This window comes from Abramis brama (assembly GCF_963993115.1).
Source record: "Abramis brama genome assembly, chromosome: 15".
Taxonomy (NCBI): Eukaryota; Metazoa; Chordata; class Actinopteri; order Cypriniformes; family Leuciscidae; genus Abramis; species Abramis brama.
The window spans coordinates 1,552,501-1,571,455 of record NC_139977.1 but is presented as its reverse complement, the minus strand read 5'-3'; the positions used below and the strand labels follow the sequence as shown (position 1 = coordinate 1,571,455).

General features: G+C 41.0%; 1 protein-coding gene across 3 annotated transcripts in view; it reads right to left on the bottom strand.

The window, feature by feature from the left end:
- The window catches only part of fnip1 (folliculin interacting protein 1), a 41,861-nt gene that overhangs the window by 6,966 nt on the left and 15,940 nt on the right, over window positions 1-18,955 (bottom strand). For 2 of the 3 annotated variants that reach the window (XM_084137000.1, XM_084137002.1), the window contains 11 exons: window positions 17,325-17,428; window positions 16,550-16,624; window positions 15,960-16,042; window positions 13,058-13,141; window positions 12,670-12,741; window positions 10,197-10,332; window positions 9,138-9,339; window positions 8,965-9,050; window positions 4,396-4,542; window positions 3,463-3,632; window positions 1,413-1,794 (listed from right to left, as the gene is read on the bottom strand). In XM_084137000.1, coding sequence (XP_083993126.1) covers window positions 1,413-1,794; window positions 3,463-3,632; window positions 4,396-4,542; window positions 8,965-9,050; window positions 9,138-9,339; window positions 10,197-10,332; window positions 12,670-12,741; window positions 13,058-13,141; window positions 15,960-16,042; window positions 16,550-16,624; window positions 17,325-17,428 — 1,541 coding nt within the window. The remainder of the gene's footprint in view (window positions 1-1,412; window positions 1,795-3,462; window positions 3,633-4,395; window positions 4,543-8,964; window positions 9,051-9,137; window positions 9,340-10,196; window positions 10,333-12,669; window positions 12,742-13,057; window positions 13,142-15,959; window positions 16,043-16,549; window positions 16,625-17,324; window positions 17,429-18,955) is intronic. The other variant, XM_084137001.1, reaches the window with a different exon arrangement.

Here is an 18,955-nt window from a genome sequence, read left to right as displayed (position 1 = left end):
AAAAAATGTACTCGATTAATCACAAATTTTTTCTGTGATTAATCGCGATTAAAAACACTTACGTTTTTATAGGTTTATATATTTAATAATGTAATCATTTCACAGTTAATCTCCAAATTAATGTAGAGACAACATAGACAGTATATTTTAAATACTTGTTTAATGGCATCTTTTAATGAATGCAGGTCAGTATCACTGACACTAATACAGCTATTGATGTCTGGATAAAAAATATATTAAACATTAATTATAGCCATTCAACATTACAGTGTGATTGAAAGCTATCGATTTTTTTTACATTTATTAGGCTTCAAAAAATATAAATTTTAATTTAAGTGAACTTCAAACAATCCTCACATAAACCCATAATAAATGTCATATTTACCTGTACCCTTCCTGTCTAATAGGTAGGACATATACAGAAATTGAATAAAGTTATCAAACAAAAAGGAATTAAAATAATCACAAAATAAAAGCAAGGAAAAAAACATTATAAAAAAGAGATATAAAGATGATACAGTTATAAATGGAACTAAGAGAGTAAAAGGATGATACATAGATTAACTTCTCATCTGGAAAAACGCGGAAAATTTTTCACAGCTCCCAGTTTTACTCTGAGATTTTCCCATGGTGATTACACTGTGTCTGTGGTGTTCTGTCGGCGCGCCTAAGAAATCTATTGGACGTCTCCGATGGACCCGATTTTTCCCTAAAATCGGACAGGAGCTCTAGGACTGACTCACAGGGTAACCTCGGGTTCACTGCCCCATCAGTCCACAACTCACTACTCCACCACAGACCCAGGTCATCAGCATGCTTTCATCTCTCAATTTCCCCACTTAAAGGTGCATTGTGTAATATTTAGGAGGATCTGTTGACAGAAATGCAATATCATATACATAACTATGTTTTCAGTGGTGTATAAAGAGCTTACATAATGAACCGTCATGTTTTTATTAGCTTAGAATGAGGCATTTCTCTCTACACACACCGCGGGTCCGCTTACATCGACATGTTTCTACAGTGGCCCTGAACGGACAAACGCGTTTCGTCACTATGTTGTTCTTCGTGCAGAGAAGCTTCAGCTAACGTCAGCGAATAAAACACTGACACAATGATGAACAAGTAACAATAATATTCACAATAACATCGTTTTACTGAATAATCAAGTAAACATAATTTCTTAATTTATCTTTGTAAAAAAAACTCAGTGTTCAACTGGCTACTCTCCGCTGTCTCAGACGACGACATCACTTCCTGTCGGCCACCGTAACTTCTGTTGGGTGCAATTCACAACCTCACCACTAGATGAGCTAAAACTCACACACTGCACCTTTGAGTCAATTATGTTTGTCTCTTACCCAATTCTCAGAGCCCTTTGAGTTCAGTTTAGAATCAAGGATTCCTCTCACCTGCAGACGGGAGCGTCTCCGTCCGGTGCGGTGGGATGGTGGTGCTCGTCTGAACCCTCAGTCTCCATGTACGACCTGCTCTGTAACCCGTCCTCAGCCTCGGCACTGTGGGTCAGGTAGTCCTGGCTGGGCTTGTGCATGGTGACCAGCACGTACTCGGAGTCCTCCACCTCTCCGGGGCGCAGCGAGGTGGTGATGAGCGAGCCGGGCATGACGATGGCCTCGTCCTCGGCGCTCTCCAGCAGGTGCATCTCCAGCAGCTCCGAGCAGCGGATGAAGTACGTCAGCACGTAGAGGAGCCGCTGGACCAGCTCCTGGCGCCGGCCCACCACCACCGTACGGGACAGGCGCACCGGGGAGCCGATCGCACCGTACAGGTCACCTGCAGAAAACACAACCCTATTAACCAAACAACTCATACACATGTCAGGAACCAAATATGAAATGTGATGCAATGTGGAAAAAGACACGTTGCAAAATTAGCCTTCAATCCTGTTATGCTGTGACATTTGACCCCTTAACAAAGGCTTGATTTTAATAACATCACATGTAAGATGACAATGTCATAACATTTATGGACATGCCATCATTGCACTATAGAAACAAAATATACTTGCATTGAATCATTAATTTATGAGATTTGTTCAAAAAACGCTGATTCTTTTTTACATCTTTATGAGCAAGTCATTGAATCATTCATTCAAAAAAATTAAAAATGTTTTAAATAGACTGCAGCAATACACATTTTGTCAGAACCTGTAGTAAATTAGCCTATATGTTATTTTGTTTGTCTGTCTGTTCAGAATTTTATTATAAATATTAACTAGATCATGTGTAAGTTCATAAGTCGACACCATTGCTGAGTATTTCCTCCTTAAAACTGCAGTGAACCAAAGACAGTCTCAAAAACACGCTTTGAAATCGCTGGTGTTTCTGACGTCACAAACTACCTTGTAACCAATCAGATCAACGTGTGATCGTCAACCAGTGGATCTCTGAGCTGAGTGAGTGAGTGGAGGCGGGGCTCATTTGCATATTCATAGAACCGCGCATACTAAATGAGGCAAGGGTGTCGAGTTACATTCAAGATATATAAAAAAAAAAAAAAAAGTTTAAATGCGTCATTTTGGTGATCAAAGATGAGTTTTAAAGGGGGACTTTAAAGGTTCTTCATGGAGCCATCATAGCCAATAAAGAACCTTTATTTTTAAGAGTGTAGTAAGAATCAGTTCTCCCTAGTTTCAGAAGCACATTGTGGGCTTTTTTTAAGGAGCGAACATTCCAGTGCACTAAACGGATTTCACAATTTAGAGAGCAGATTGAAACGCATCCTTTAGCGCCAATCTCAATTAAACACACTTGAACCAGCTAAATCAAGGTCTTCAGGATCACTAAAACTTCCAGGCAGGAAAGTGTCCCTCCAGAAGCAGGACTGGACTTCAACAATGGAGCTGAAGCTAAACTCTGCAGGGGTGTGTGTCCCGTACAGCGCTGTAACTCGTGCTTCACTATCACAGTACGATCATCGTTGAAGAATCCACTAGCTAGTCCACGACTGTTTCCCGAAACCATATTGTTGCAAATTGGTCGTTCAACCACGTTGGTTGATGATGTCACGTCGGTGGTGGAGTAATAACTTCTAATGAATCTGTTTCAGATCGAATTAATGCGAGATGTTTTGCTATAAATCACAGACTGGCATCTGAGGACTATTTCTCATTTTTCTCAGTTATTTTGCTTTATTTCCAGATTCAATCATAGACTCGTTCTCACACACTAGAGCTCGTTCACACACACACTCTTCAGAAACTACACTTTAAATCTCTTGACAAACTAAAAGACGTAAATTACATTTGTATGTACTCTAAATAAAAGACACCGGTTGTACTGAATGTCAGCTTGATTATTTTTCTCAAGATTAGGATTTATTGAGTCCACATGTCAAGAACCTCTGCTCTAAAGCATGTGGTTCACTGTGGGCATTTGCATCTACACTCCACTAGATGGCAAAATGCACAAATATTTTTGCACTCTTGTAAGCTTCATTTACCAAGCTGTGCCCAGAGTGGGTTGTAGGGATGTGTTTTGGCCAGCATGTCCACGCTGGGCGAGGAGTGCTTCTCCAGGAAGATCTTCAGGGGCGGCTGACCGTTGGGCATGACCGTGGGGACCCAGGCGAGGTGGTTCGTGAGAACTGCAGTGAGGAGCGCTGGGAGGAATCTGAAGGCAAGAGAGAGAGCATGCAACAACATGTTACGAAAACACCCATCACTCACACTTGTCACTAGGGTTGGGAATCGGAAATCGATTCCAATTCTGGAATCGGATACTTGTTATAAAATGAAAATTTAGATTCCTCTTATCGATTCCTTTGTGAACATTTGAATATAACTTTAAACAATTCAAGCGTGAGACGGCGCTTGTATCAGTATCAGTATTTTGGATCCGTGCAGCTCTTAAAGTGACAGCAGAACAAAAGACAGAGCAAATTCACTTGTTCTTCACTGAATAACTTTTGTAACTATATTTGTTTTGCATTTTATTTCTAAAGTGCAGTGTTATTTTACATTTGATTACAGTTTCTGAACCTGAAAATCTTAAAACACTGTTTATTTCAATCGTATCTTTGTTCACTTGTGTCTATTTGTTGCGATAGTAATAAAATTAGCAGAGTGTTTACTTGTCTTTAATAATGCTTGAAGTTTATATTAGTTAGGCTAGTTGTTCTTCTATGGTGTTTTTAAACCACAGGCAAACGCTCCTTGCGTAAGTGTTCTTCAGCCTGATGATTTCTGCTCATGATATTCAGCTTCAATTACATGTTTTGCAATAAGACTAAATGCGAATGATATCAAAGTTGTTGTTTTTTAATTACCTTATTGGAATCGAAATTAGGAAACGATAAGAATTGGAATCGTTAAAATTCAAACCCTACTTATCCCAGCATGCAATGCCTTGAGAAGTACGTGACACGTTACTCAACTGGTTCTTGGAGGCTTGCTCCATCAGCAGCGCCAGCTCCCGCATGAAGTGGCCACACAGCTGGTTCTTCTCAGGTGGACCCGACATCATGGTGAGCCAGACGGGCTCGGACACGCGTGGCATCGTGTACAGGTTGCAGATGGTCGTCCTACAGGCCGTCCACACACACACACACACACACACACACACACACAGACAGAAGAGCTTTTGTCAACAGTTGAAACAAAGAGCGCTTCAGTTGCGCAGGGCTGCCCCGGCTGGGAAAGACCACTGCACATATTTGACGTCTGGAAGTGTCCTGCAGACGGGGAACATGGGCCGCGGTCCAGGGCTCTCATTTATAACCGCTGCGTCGCACAGAACTGCCCTGAATGAGCCGTACGCCACTTCACACGCATAAGTTGTGATTTAGTAAAAACAAACTCTGATTCATGCGTACGAACATTTTGGATCTGAGGGAGTGAAGGCAAGATGAAGGAAGACCACTTCAAATCTTCATTATGAGTCCTAATCATAAATATTCACAATAACAGTTTAAAAAAATAATGATTTAAACTATGTTTTACATCTGATTTACACATTTAGATTAAATATGCCATTCTCATTAATGGAGTTAAGCACTTAAATTACATCAAAACATTACTGAGAAGTTACAAAAAAAATTTATATTCTAATAAATAGAAATATTTGTAGTGGATGCGATGCGTTCGAACACTTTTCCTGCGGCATGCTGTGTTTTAATGTTTGCTCAGCGCATGATAACAGCAGAACTGACGATCTAACGACGGCCAGTGGATATTTTCATGCAAATAATGATCAATAACGCACAATAAGGCCTATCTATTGCCATTAAAAATACTATTCGGCCAGTGGAAAAGTTTGAGAAAAACTTTCTCTGAAATGTATTTTACACTATTTGATTGATTTATTTAAAAACAAGGCAAGGTTCGGCTACTCAATGATTTTTAGCAATGTAATGTGACGCACATCTGTATCTCATATTTTCCTAATGTCTTGTACCGTTAAACATGGGATCACGTGGATGATTATGCATATGCAAATGATATGCAGATGAGGATCTGCATAGGAAAACGAGGCGTTGTAAGCTCATATATGGTTATTTCGGGAGGAGACGCATGTGAACACAGTCCTCCGCTGACTGGGGATTATAAAGGGGATTTAGCGCTGGTTCTGGCGTTCACACGCTTTTATAAGTCTGAATATTTTTTGGGTGTACGACATTTTTGGCTTTTGGGCGCACGTACACTTTTAGTCCGGATCCTACACACAGTTTTATAAAAGAGACCAGAGCTTAATGCCGTGATGCCACTTGAAATGGTAAGTTTAGGAAAGAGATTAGGACTGCTTCCTCCACTTTATTATACAGAAAGAAGACCTCAGGATTCTACAGCAACTTTAATTCTAATCTGTAATGCAAAAGTGAACTGAGCAGATTTCCCACGTGTTGTTTACCAGTACTGGTGCTGATTAGACACTGGGAAAGATGCAGATGTTTGCACAAACACCCGAGCGTGAGCTGCTAACAACCTGACACTTGGAAAAGGGACAAAGTACACCCTTCCCGAGCCGAACTACACTTCCCAGTACTGAAGTTAGTGTGCAGTGGCCTATAAAAAGCCTCATGCAGGAGCAGCGAACACTCAGACACTGCTTTAGCACTGGGTTAGGTAAGAGTTATGAAGCGCTGAGGTCTTCTTTCATAGACCGCTCTGACAGAAAACGACACGCGCTAAACGTTCGTCACTCCAAATAAGGGCTGGGTGATCATTTAAGAGATGAATTCACAATATAACACACGTGTGCAACTCCTGCTACATATTAACAATATTTGATTAAAATTGTAATAAATGCATTGAATGTCACTGGTATGCTAGATAATGATAATAAAAATAAATATTGATGTGTATTGTTATACTGCTGCATATGCACTAAGTTTTTAATGTTGTTTCTATGTCTATGTGGTGTTTTTAATGTGCTTATAGACAAACCATGTGTAAATTCATAAGTCGACACCATTGCTGAGTATTTTCTCCTTAAAACTGCAGTGAACCAAAGACAGTCTCAAAAACACGCTTTGAAATCGCTGGTGTTTCTGACGTCACAAACTACCTTGTAACCAATCAGATCAACGTGTGATCGTCAACCAGTGGATCTCTGAGTGAGTGAGTGAGTGGAGGCGGGGCTCATTTGCATATTCATAGAACCGCGCATACTAAATGAGGCAAGGGTGTCGAGCATGATTTTTAAGAAGTTTAAATATGTAATTTTAGTGATCAAAGATGAGTTTTAAGGGATGCAATGATTGACTACAGGGGGACTTGTATTTCCTTTAGACATAAATTTGTTTAAAATGTGACCTAAACAAAAAGCTGATTGTTGACCAGTGAACTTTGGCAATACAAACACCAGATAGTGACGCACTATGATCTTCCATCAGATCGCCAGAGCTCTGGGAGTATAATTAGCCTGCTGGAGGTGGGAAATCTGAAAGATTTGTTTGTCTGTTCCCTTGCACATTATTGACTATTCTGGTCTGTCCTGACAGTATGTGAGGGAGATAAGGTTTCTGTGGGTCAGGTTGCTCTGGCCACACACCAACAGGCATATGACTTGGAAGTTTGAGATGGTGCATTAGTGGGTCAGCTCTGAAGCACTGACACGGACAGAGCTTATTTTACAGCGACACGAGCCCTCGCTCGGCTTCAGGATATGGTCCATACTCCTCTTTAAAAGCATTATTATTATTGCACACTAATATATTAATGGTCAGGTTAAAGCTCATACTACACAGCATTTAAAATGTAGATAAAACAGGACGTGCACAAGTATTACCATATTCAATTTAAATGTCTGAATTTAGCAATTTATTTAATTTAGCACTTATCCATGTTGACTGTTAATCAATTAATTGATCGTTAAAACAAAAGCGTGTTGCCCCTTTAATGCTGTTTTAAAGGCTATTAATTTTATTTTGGAGTCTGCAACAATAGGTTTACATGCATTCAAGGTCAAAACACTAGTTTTCTCACAATATTCATTGCAGCAGCACCTCTTTCCTCAAGTGTCTGAAATGGTTTGATAAAGGATTCAGTCTCTAAACCCCGCCTTCCTGAGAGCTGCTCTGCTCTGATTGGCCAGATAACCCAGACTGTTGTGATTGGTCAGAAACCTACACAGGTTCGAGCAGGAAGTGATACTGGAATTACTGATGACTCGTTTCGGGCAGTTCAGAATCGCTTCTTTCTTTATTTCTTTACTTGATTCTTAATTTGACCAATAAATTAAATTAGAATAATAAGACACTACAGGGCTGTTGCCAATCAAATTAAATAATTTACACAGAAAAATTATAGCTGCATTAACTAGTTATGAGACTGTTTTAAATATTTTTTTGAATATACAAATAAGAAAAAGAAATATCAGAAAGAATGCTAATTTTAAACATGAAACTAAACCACCAGTAGGTGGCGGCAGGTGACCGTCTTAATGAGAGTCATTGAGTCATTCATTAAAAACGATTTCAAACGGCTGATTCGTTCAGGAATGAGGCAGTTGTTTATGAATGAGTCATTGAATCTTTGACTACCGATTCGTTCAAAACGCTGAATCATCAGTAATGAAACACGGCTGAGTGTTGCTGTGAGATGCGCTATGGTTCTGCTGTGATCTTTGTTTGGAACTATTTTCGCTGCTGAACAAAAACAGTCAATATTGCGTATAAAATGTAAGTGACTTAATATTAATATCTTGTTTATTGAACTGTCATATGTTCAATAAACATATCGTGATGGTATTCAGCACTCTTGGTCATATGATGTTGCTTAACTGTATCATATGTTATCAATATAAAAACTCCACATTTTGAATGTTTACCGTAGTATATTAACTGTTAAAGTATGGTAACTTTGGGTGAGCTGCGCTTATTTGTTGCAATTTCTCATCAACAGCACAACCTTGTTACCGTCAGTACATTATATATTACATTATTATTCACTATCAATCACCACTTACACTAAATAAATGCAGAATCATTCTCGTGTTTTGGTGATTCCCTAGTTATTTGTTGTTATTGGCGTTTTAATCAGGATACTCGTCCAGTCAAGCAAGTAAAATTCACTTTCACCCGCCCCTTCAAAAAACCTACTGGTCTCGGACAAGCATTAATGTCGAGCCCTGATGACATAATTTTAATGACAACTGATAGATATTTTAAAAAATTTGACTCCAAATATGATTGACAGGTTGATTTTTGTTTTTACGTCTTTGAAATGTATAATGTTTCTTGCCGTCATGCACATGATGAGTTATCGTGTGAATCGTGTCAAAGGTCATCGTGCTCACACTGTCCTTCATACAGGACCAGAAGTAGAAGATTAAACACCCTCACTTGCAATGATTCAGTGAAAGCGCTCCCATATCAGCACTGATCTCGCGTCACATGAGTGGATAAGTGGGTCAAAGTGTCCATTAAACCATTGGCTGGACTTTTGTTGGAAGCAAATAACCAAAACACCTGGTGATCATCAGACATGTCATCACACACACTCACCTAAACTCATTGAGGCCGTCCACCATTCGACTGTATGCCAAAGCTCTCTGGCTGGCATCCGCTGACCTGCGGCTCAGTATCATAGCCTGCGAACACACACCGCGCGGCGTAAGAGAGACTCAACAGATGGCACAGGGTCAAGAAAGGGTCAAGAAAGACAAATGGAGTCTAACCTGCTCGGTGGCACTTTTGAGTTTGTTCATGTGGCTCTCGAAGAGCGGAAAGTGAGAGAAGAAGAAGTCCTGGAACTTGGCGTTCTCTTCCTCATTGGGCGAGAGCAGGAAGATGACACCGATGGCGATCTTCTTCTTCCTGGCGACGCCCAGACTCGGCCCGCTGTTCTCATCAGACATGTTGAAGCTCTCCTCCACAGACCTGCAATGCACACCAGTTACACAGTGCCCGAACCAAACTCTGAACCCTCAAGTGTGAGTCGTCTCACACTAATGAGTCCCCAGTACGTTTTGTTATTTCTCATTTCTCATTTGTTAGAGAGGACCTATTATGTTGTTTCTCAAAGTTGTTTTCAGGCTCTACTAGAACAGGTTTTCCTGCTTGAATGTTGATTATTCTCCTCATATTCTCCATTGTTGCGGCTCCTCTCTTCCCAGTCTGTCAGTAACGCTCTGTTTACTTCCTGTCTCTATGAAGCCCCTCCTTCTTAAAGCACACTGTGCTCTGATTGGTCGGCTGGAGCAGTGTGTTGTGATTGGTCGAGCGCTTCGAGTGTGTTTGGGAAATGTCCCGCCCCTTACCATAACCACCAATTTAACACACTACTAACTAACTCTACCAGGCCCCGCCCCTTTATTCTGCGCATGAATTATTATAATGAGGAATATTGTGACGCGTTATAGAAACTCAAGATGTGTGTCAATGTTAATCAAAAAACAAAAGACAGAGAAAATCACTGAATAACTTTTGTAGCTTTAATAAGAATTAATGTATATTAATGATAATGTAGATTTAATGTGTATTTAATACATACAGGGAAGACTTTTCCATTTCTGTAGTATTTCTGATAAAAACACTGTTTATGTCATTTTATTACTGTTTACTTGTCTTTAAATTTCATGGTCTCTAATATTTTGGTATCATACCCTTATTTAAAGCAAAAATAACTACTAAATCTCTTTATGGTGATGTTCATCTTGCCCAGCCCTCTCTGTAATGCGGTGTGGTGTGTGTGATACACAAGTGTGTATGTGTGTGTGTGTGTGTGAGCGCCGCACCATCGAGGGAAGACTCCGTTCTCCAGGCTGGTGGTCTGGCTGCGTAACCAGCGCCTCTGGTAGCTACTGGCACAGCTACTGGCGAGAGACGAGCCCGGGGACGGGAACGGGGTGATCAACAGACTACTGAGAGACGCTGCGGAGAACAGAGGAGCAGAGAGTCAGTGAGCGCACACACACACACACACACACACACAATCCCAATCTCAAGAACACACTGAAGTAAAGCTGATTTGGTGTTACTCTAACAGCAGGTGTTCAGGCGCTGGAGGAGCTCAGTGGAGATGAAGCGCATGTGCCTGAATTAGCCTCCTCGTTTACTAGCACTGACGGGCAGTTTGGGGAAGGGCTAAATATAAGCATGAGTGTGTGTGACGCAGCATTAGCCGAGCGAGAGATCCCAGCTATGCTCTTTCCATTGCACAAGCTTTTCCAGGTCTCAGATATTCCTGAGCCGCGACCCCAGGCTGAGCTCTCATTCAGGACACAACAACATGTTCATATCGAGATATTCGTGATCTCTGAAGAAATTCAAGAGATTTCTGGGGCAGATTTATCAGTGCACATTATTATTGTGTTAACAATGTTGAATCAGAATAAGTTCCTCTTGCAGCATCTCTTCTCTTCTCTGATGACGAGGGCGGGGCTGTAACCTGTCACTCATATGAGATCCACCAATAGCAAACCACAACCATCCAATCAATTCCCCACGGACACAATCAAGCCCCGCCTACATGTGTTTTTGTTCCAGAAGCGCTTCACTCTTCGACACAATAGAGGAGAAAAGACGAGAGCAACTCCCCTTTCACAATGATTTCAGTAGCATTCAAGTCTCTAATAAGGAAACGTCCTGAGATTTGAGAGTGAATCTCACTTTAATATCCTCTGATATTTCCTATCACAAATGACTTTAAGGGCCCTATGATTCAAGCGACGTAGAAAACACTGCGGAATCCAGTCATAAAAATATAATTCACAGTATAACACGGAATTTGGCAAATTTTGAATGAATGAAAAGTAGGGCTGTACATTTAACCCTTAACCGCAAACCTCGGGTCTTTATGGACCCGGGACGTCATTCTCTACTCTCCTCATTCATTTGTTAAAGGGGTGGTACAATGCTCCTTTTCACAAGATGTAAAATAAGTCTCTGATGTCCTCAGAGTGTGTGTGTGTGAAGTTTTAGCTCAAAACACCCCACAGATATTTTTTTTTATAGCATGTTAAAATTGTCACTTTTTGAGGGTGAGCAAAAACACACCTTTTTGTGTGTGTCTCTTTAAATGCAAATGAGTTGCTGCTCCCGGCACAGAGGGCTCGTGTTTTTGTGTGTGTGTGTATCTGTCCCTTTAAATGCAAATAGGCTGCTGCTCCTGGCACAGAGGGCGGAGCTTCAAGAGATTCAAAAGTTGCTCTGTCTTTGACTGCAGGAAGAACTGGAGCGCGTCACAAATTAGCCAAAACTCGGCGTATAGGACACTTGCCTCACAGACATGAGAAATATGCCTATATTTATAAATGTCTTTTAAACAAACGAAAACAAATACTCTTTGATTACATAATCCAAATGAAAGGTGGATTTTACTCTATAGGAGCGCATGCGTTCACTAAACTGCAGAGATGACGAGTCAGCAACGTCAACTTCATTTTTGCAGCCAACACCGACTCAGAAAACACTAGTTTATCTCATGATGAGCACATGCACTTCATCTCCAGAGCTGCTCTGAGCAGCAACAATCACAGTTATTAAAACATTATTTAAGGAATATCACATTTTTCAGTAATGTGTCAATTTAACAAGTAATTCTCTATTTGTGTGCAGCACTTTGTTTGCCAAATCACAAGCACTTTGTTTGCTTTCAATCAAATATGAATTCAGCAGATCATATTAAAATTTTATTCAATCATTAAAATGCAATTTTAAAATGGAATCTACTGAAAAAGCAAAATGGATTTCATGGCAAATATGACATTTTCTTAATTATAGCCCAGAAATAAAACTAAACAACTGCATGCAGTAATTGTGTGTCCCATCAGACACTTAAACATCTGTGTGTTGAAGCTGAAGTGTGTGTGTGTGTGTGTGTGTGTTCTGCATCTGATTTGAATCATGTCTGTTACACTCAATTTAGGAAGACTAAATTTAGTCAATCAGCTTTTTAATTTACTGTAGTTGAAAAGTGGAACTTAATTCCACTTCATATTAGAGATTGTGCAAGTCTCAGCAGTTTTAAAATGTCCTTAAAGACTTGGCTAAAGGCGAATCAACTGTGTGATCATTGATCCGTTTATAACATGGAATGTTTGTTGTAAAGTTTATATATGTTTTGATAGTATTGTCTGTATTGTCTTTTATCTTCCTTGCCCAGGGACCACAGATGCAAATTAGCTGTATAGCTAATTCTGGTACAGGGCTTGAACTGTGCATGGTCCCTGTCAAATAAACTAATAAAATAAAATAATAAGATCTCACCTGAGCGAGCGATGCCACTGTCCCGCTCATCGTACGGTCCTCGGCCCGGCATGTCCATCGGGTTACTGTGACCTGAGAGGAAGAGACAAACAGTCACGCAAGAGACTCTTAAAGAGTTTGATCACCCGTACCCTCCACCATCCATACATCCAGGCATCTCATCACCACTGTGCTCTACACACACACACACACACACACACACACACACACACACACATGCTTACAGCGCAGGCAGGAGAGGGACACCGGTGGCTTATGGGGGACGGGCTCGTCAAAGCTAGAGTTCACACCCGCTCAGATCTACCAGTAACACGTGATGTTGTCACAAGCAAAGCACTGGATGCACATGCACATGCACACACACACTCGTACACACACACACGCCAACCTGAAAAGAAAGAGGCGCTCTTGATGAGGCGGAGAGGGCCTTGCTCTGAGAGCGCCCGGCGCGGGCTGCAGAGCTGAGAGAAACCTGTGACGCGCACACGGCCAGGAGAACAGGAGGAAGAACACACACATCAGACGGTTAGTCAGGTACAGGACGCACACACACCTCAACACCAACGCTGTGTGGCGCTTCGGAAAGAGTCTCTTCTGCTCACCAGCGCTGCATTTATCTCATCAAATACTGGTACGATTTAAAACAGCTGTTTTCTATGTGAATATGTGTGTATAAATGCAGTGTTGGTGAGCTGGAGAAAAGCATCACATCTCGAACGGCTCCGAAGCTTTGAGCGCGAGTGTGTGTGAAGCTGACGCACACAGACAGATTAACACCACAGAACAAACACACAGTGTGTGTGAGTGAGTCTGTGGGACTCGTTTATCTGGTGAACAGTGCCGTTGATTCTGAGAGTGTTACACACAAACGCTGAACTCAAACACACACTGCCCTTCAAAAGCTGGGATCGCTGAGATCTTTTAAAACATTAAAGAAGTCTCTTCTGTTCAGCAAGTTTGATTAAAAATACAACAACAACAAAACAGTAAAATTGTTGAATATTATTATAATGTAAATCATCTGTTTTCTATGTGAATATATAGTAAAGTGTAATTTATTCCTGTGATCAAAGCTGAATGTTCAGCATCATTCCTCCAGTCTTCAGTGTCACATGATCCTTCACAAATCACTCTAATATGATGATCTGATGATCAAGAAACATTTATGATTATTATCAGTGTTGAAAACAGTCGTGTAAAAAATTTTTTTTCAGGATTCTTTGATGAATAGAAAGTTCAAAAGAACAGCATTTATCTGAAATAAAAAGCTTTTGTAACATTAAACACTACCGTTCAAAAGTTTGGGGTCAGATTATTTTTATTTCTTTTTTTGGAAAGAAACTAAAAGAAATTAATACTTTTATTCAGCAATGATGCATTAAATTGACAGTAAAGACATTCATAATGTTACAAAAGCTTTATATTTGAAATAAATGCTGTTCTTTTGAGCTTTCTATGCATTAAATAATCCTGAAAAAAACACATTGATGATAAACCGCTGTTCAACATTGGAATAATATTTCACAATATTACTGTTTTCTTTTTGTATTTTTAAATCAACTAAATGCAGCCTTGGTGAGCAGAAGAGACTTCTTTTAAAAACATTAAAGATCTTACCGATCCAAAACTTTTGAATGGCAGTGTGTGTGTGTTGGTCGGGCAACGCTCACAAAAACATGTTCAGGTCAGGGGTCACTCTAAATGCACTTTATCACGTTTCAAATCAAGGCTATATCTAAGTCCAGTAGGATCTGTTGTATTGTACTATAGTTTCATGACAATTAATCACATTTTCTTTTGCATCAGTACGTTCGGCTGGATGATGAATGACAGGGACACAAGCTAACGAGCGGATACAAGCTAACGAGCGGACACAAGCTAACGAGCGGACACAAGCTAACGAGCGGACACAAGCTAACGAGCGGACACAAGCTAACAGGCGGACACAAGCTAACGAGCGGATACAAGCTAACGAGCGGATACAAGCTAACAGGCGGACACAAGCTAACGAGCGGATACAAGCTAACGAGCGGACACAAGCTAACGAGCGGACACAAGCTAACGAGCGGATACAAGCTAACGAGCGGACACAAGCTAACGAGCGGACACAAGCTAACGAGCGGACACAAGCTAACGAGCGGACACAAGCTAACAGGCGGACACAAGCTAACGAGCGGACACAAGCTAACGAGCGGACACAAGCTAACGAGCGGATACAAGCTAACGAGCGGATACAAGCTAACGAGCGGACACAAGCTAACGAGCGGATACAAGCTAACGAGCGGACACAAGCTAACGAGCGGACACAAGCTAACGAGCGGACACAAGCTAACGAGCGGACACAAGCTAACAGGCGGACACAAGCTAACGAGCGGACACAAGCTAACGAGCGGACACAAGCTAACAGGCGGACACAAGCTAACAGGCGGACACAAGCTAACAGGCGGACACAAGCTAACGAGCGGATACAAGCTTACGAGCGGATACAAGCTAACAGGCGGACACAAGCTAACGAGTGGATACAAGCTAACAGGCAGACACAAGCTAACGAGCGGACACAAGCTAACGAGCGGACACAAGCTAACAGGCGGACACAAGCTAACGAGCGGATACAAGCTTACGAGCGGATACAAGCTAACAGGCGGACACAAGCTAACGAGCGGACACAAGCTAACGAGCGGATACAAGCTAACAGGCGGACACAAGCTAACGAGCGGACACAAGCTAACGAGCGGACACAAGCTAACGAGCGGACACAAGCTAACGAGCGGACACAAGCTAACGGATGCAAGCGGTGTTTCGGAGATTTATCATTTCAGTGCTAAAGCTATGATGAACTAGCGGTAATAGTCACTCGAGAGTTCACAGCACCGTATCTGTGTGAATCAGCTGTCAAATGAGGCTTTTCTCAGTGACTTAAAGCTTTGCAAGTGCTAAATCGTGCACTAAACACAAAGTTTGGGTTAAACCGTTGAGATGTAAAACATGACCTGGACATGTTCTTCAAGAGGCACCACGAGTCTTCAGAACAAACACATAATCACATGTTTAAAGCAGCTTTGTGACGATTTCATATGAAATGTTACGCACAATGGAAGAGGATAGACACATAAGAAAGCTTTTACATGTAACATGGGGAAACACTGAGATCAAAACGTCATGAAGAATTACACAATGAAAGTGAGAATAAAACAGCACAGAATGTCTTCAAACGGAAACTATAAACGCAGCTCAGGATTCACTTCGGTAACAAGAATGTGGCTGGAGTAACTCTAAGCTGACTGAGTTACCTATGCTTCCCAGAAAGCCGCTGTTGTGCTCGGGCCGGAGCGCGCCGGAGTCCTGACCGATGAACTCCAGACTGTCCTGAAGTCTGGGAAGCAATCGACAGCAGTGTTGGTGAAACACATCACAAGTAACTGGAGTTAAGTAATCAGATTACTTTTCAAGTAACTAGTAAAGTAACACATTACTTTTAAAAATTACAATAAAATATTTGAGTTACTTTTCTCTCCTGTTCTCATGTTGAGAGAAATCGAAGTGCAGAGGCGTTGTGTGTGAGCGTGTGTGTGAGTGAGTGAGTGAGTGAGTGAGTGAGAGTGTGTGTGTGTCTGTGTGTGTGTCTGTGTCTGTGTCTGTGTCTGTGTGTGTGTGTGTGTGTGTGTGTGTGTGTGTAAAAATTATAGTTATTGTAGTTCTAGATTAAACGTGAGCATGTATTTACTCATCTCATTTGCACACAAAACAAAAAGATTCAATATTCCTCAAAATGAATAAGATCAGTGACATGCAGATGCAGAATACTATGCAAACCTCCAATAACTAAACATGTTAAATAAACCAGCGGATCCAGCTAATCTAGCGGTGAGCGAGAGCTTACGTGTTCAGGCTCCCGTAGGCACTGCCGCCCGTTCTGGCTGTAAACACTTTACTGAGCATCAGCTGTGGAGGAGATCTGGAAACACACACACACACACACACACACACACCCACCCACACCTGATCAGCACAGACTGTCCGTCATGACCAGTGTAACTGGAGTTACGTAATCAGATTACTTTTTCAAGTAACTAGTAAAGTAACGCGTTACTTTTTAATATCTCAAAATATCTCAGTTACTTTTTCAAATGCGTAACGCTAATTACTTTGCCCCAGTTCTTGACTGACAGCTCTCCTGTCCTCATGTTGAGAGAATTAAAGTGAGGTGTTGTGTGTGAACATCATGGATATTTTAGTTATTTTTAAAGCACTCGTCTCACTTGCACGAAAACATTCAGTGTTCCCCAAAATGAGTAAAAACAGTAAAATGCAATCGCAGAATTTTACGCAATACTTTTATAATTAACTATATAAAATGACACAAATATACTTTATGTATTTAATCTCACTTTATTAACTGATGTCTTTGCTGATGACCTATAATGATCAAATTCAACCGTACTAATGAGCAAAAATGACTTTAGATTAGATTTAGAAATAAGAAATAGTTAATAACCCCAGCCCAGGTGAGAGAAAGTAACGCAAAAGTAATGTAACGCATTACTTTTTATAAAAAGTAACGCAATAAGTTTCTTTTTTGGGAGTAATGCATTAATTGTAAGAGCACCCTCCCCCAACGCTGGCCGTGACCCCGTGAGCGCTCGCCTCAGTCTCACCTGATCTGGTGGATCTTCAGCGTCGAGCCTTTGTAGCTCATGGCCACCGAGCCGAACATCATCTCCCCGAGCATGTTAGCGTCTGACGCGCACCGCGACGAGGCCTGCGGGAAACACACACACAGCACAGTTCCGCATTAACATTGCAGAGTAAATAAATAAACAGGCCTTGTATGAGTTTTGTTCCATATTATACAGTTAAGCAGAATATCAGCACAATTTCAAACTGTTCAATATACAAAAGTTACATTTTAGACTCAATAATGTCTGTTTTTGACAGTCCCGAACTAAACTGGTGTGTGTGTGTGTGTGTGTGTCCAAGCAACAGACAGTGGTGTTTTGTTTCTAAATGAATCAGCCGTTTGAATGAACGAATGAATGATTCATTGATCCATTCATAAAGACAGTAGCTGTGTCTGAAACCGCACTCTTATACTCTCACTCACTGTTCTAATCACTCATCACTCTAATATAGTTCACTTTAAGGAGTGAATGAAAACGGGTGACACACGAGTGTGTGTGTGAGTGTGTGTGTGAGTGTACGGGACTCCAGGGCTCCAGACTGCGACCAATTGGTCGCATTTTGCGATCATTTTTCCTGCCGGTGCAACCAAATATTTTTTTTAGGTCGCGCTGGTGCGACCACAACGTTGCCGAGCAGCGAATGCAAACAAAATGAAAGCGGAACAAAAATGCGCTACTCCTTTATGCTTCACGGACCGTCCGTTTATTAGTTCGGACCAATAATAGACAGCGCAGCGCCCCGAACTTGCCAGTCGCGGGCCGAGCTCGATCACGCGACACTGTTATTAGGAGATCCAGTGAAGAAATCCATTGAATTCGCCCCAGAATTAATAACATCATCGCTGCAAGATCCAGTGAGAAACAGTTCTCTGTTATAAACCATAGATATCAGATCAAACAGCGCTGACGTGGAAACCAGGAGAAACACTTATAGAAGGTGAAGTCCACAAATCAGCGACATTCACCATGGATTTACCGTAGTAACTGTAACCATAATGTGACAGAAATAGTCAAATGCTTACAAGTACTACATCTTTTTCCAGCACTTCAAAACTCTTATATAAATGTTATTTTTAATGTGATGACCAACACATTTTTTGTTCATCCTTCAAAAATTGTCTTATATAAACTCTTATTTAAAAATAATAAAATAAATAAATTACCATTGTAAACAGTAGGATGCTTATCGGCTATTTTCACTCCCTAATATAAATTGTTTCACTCATTTTGCTTTTTAATTAATATTAAGACATTATGAATGATAATAATTAAAGTTAATTTCATCTACACCCTAAATTAAGCGTAGTGCTTTATTGTCAGCCCCAGTGCTGCCAGATACTCTCTGCAGAGCTCAGTGTCTGCGGTGCCGCTGCCCTCAGATGTTAGTCTGGAGCCTGTGAACTTAACGTATAGATATTACAATGTGCAGTTTTAGTTTAAGTCTATTTATTATTAAAGAATTTGTCAGTATTACAGTTATTTTGGGGGAAATTTGAATAATTGCATTGCGAGCTGATTTAAGGTGTGCCCCTAAATTTTCTGCTTGCGCTCCTAAAATTTTCAGTCAGGGGCTCCAGCGCTCCTGGTAAAACAAGTTAGTCTGGAGC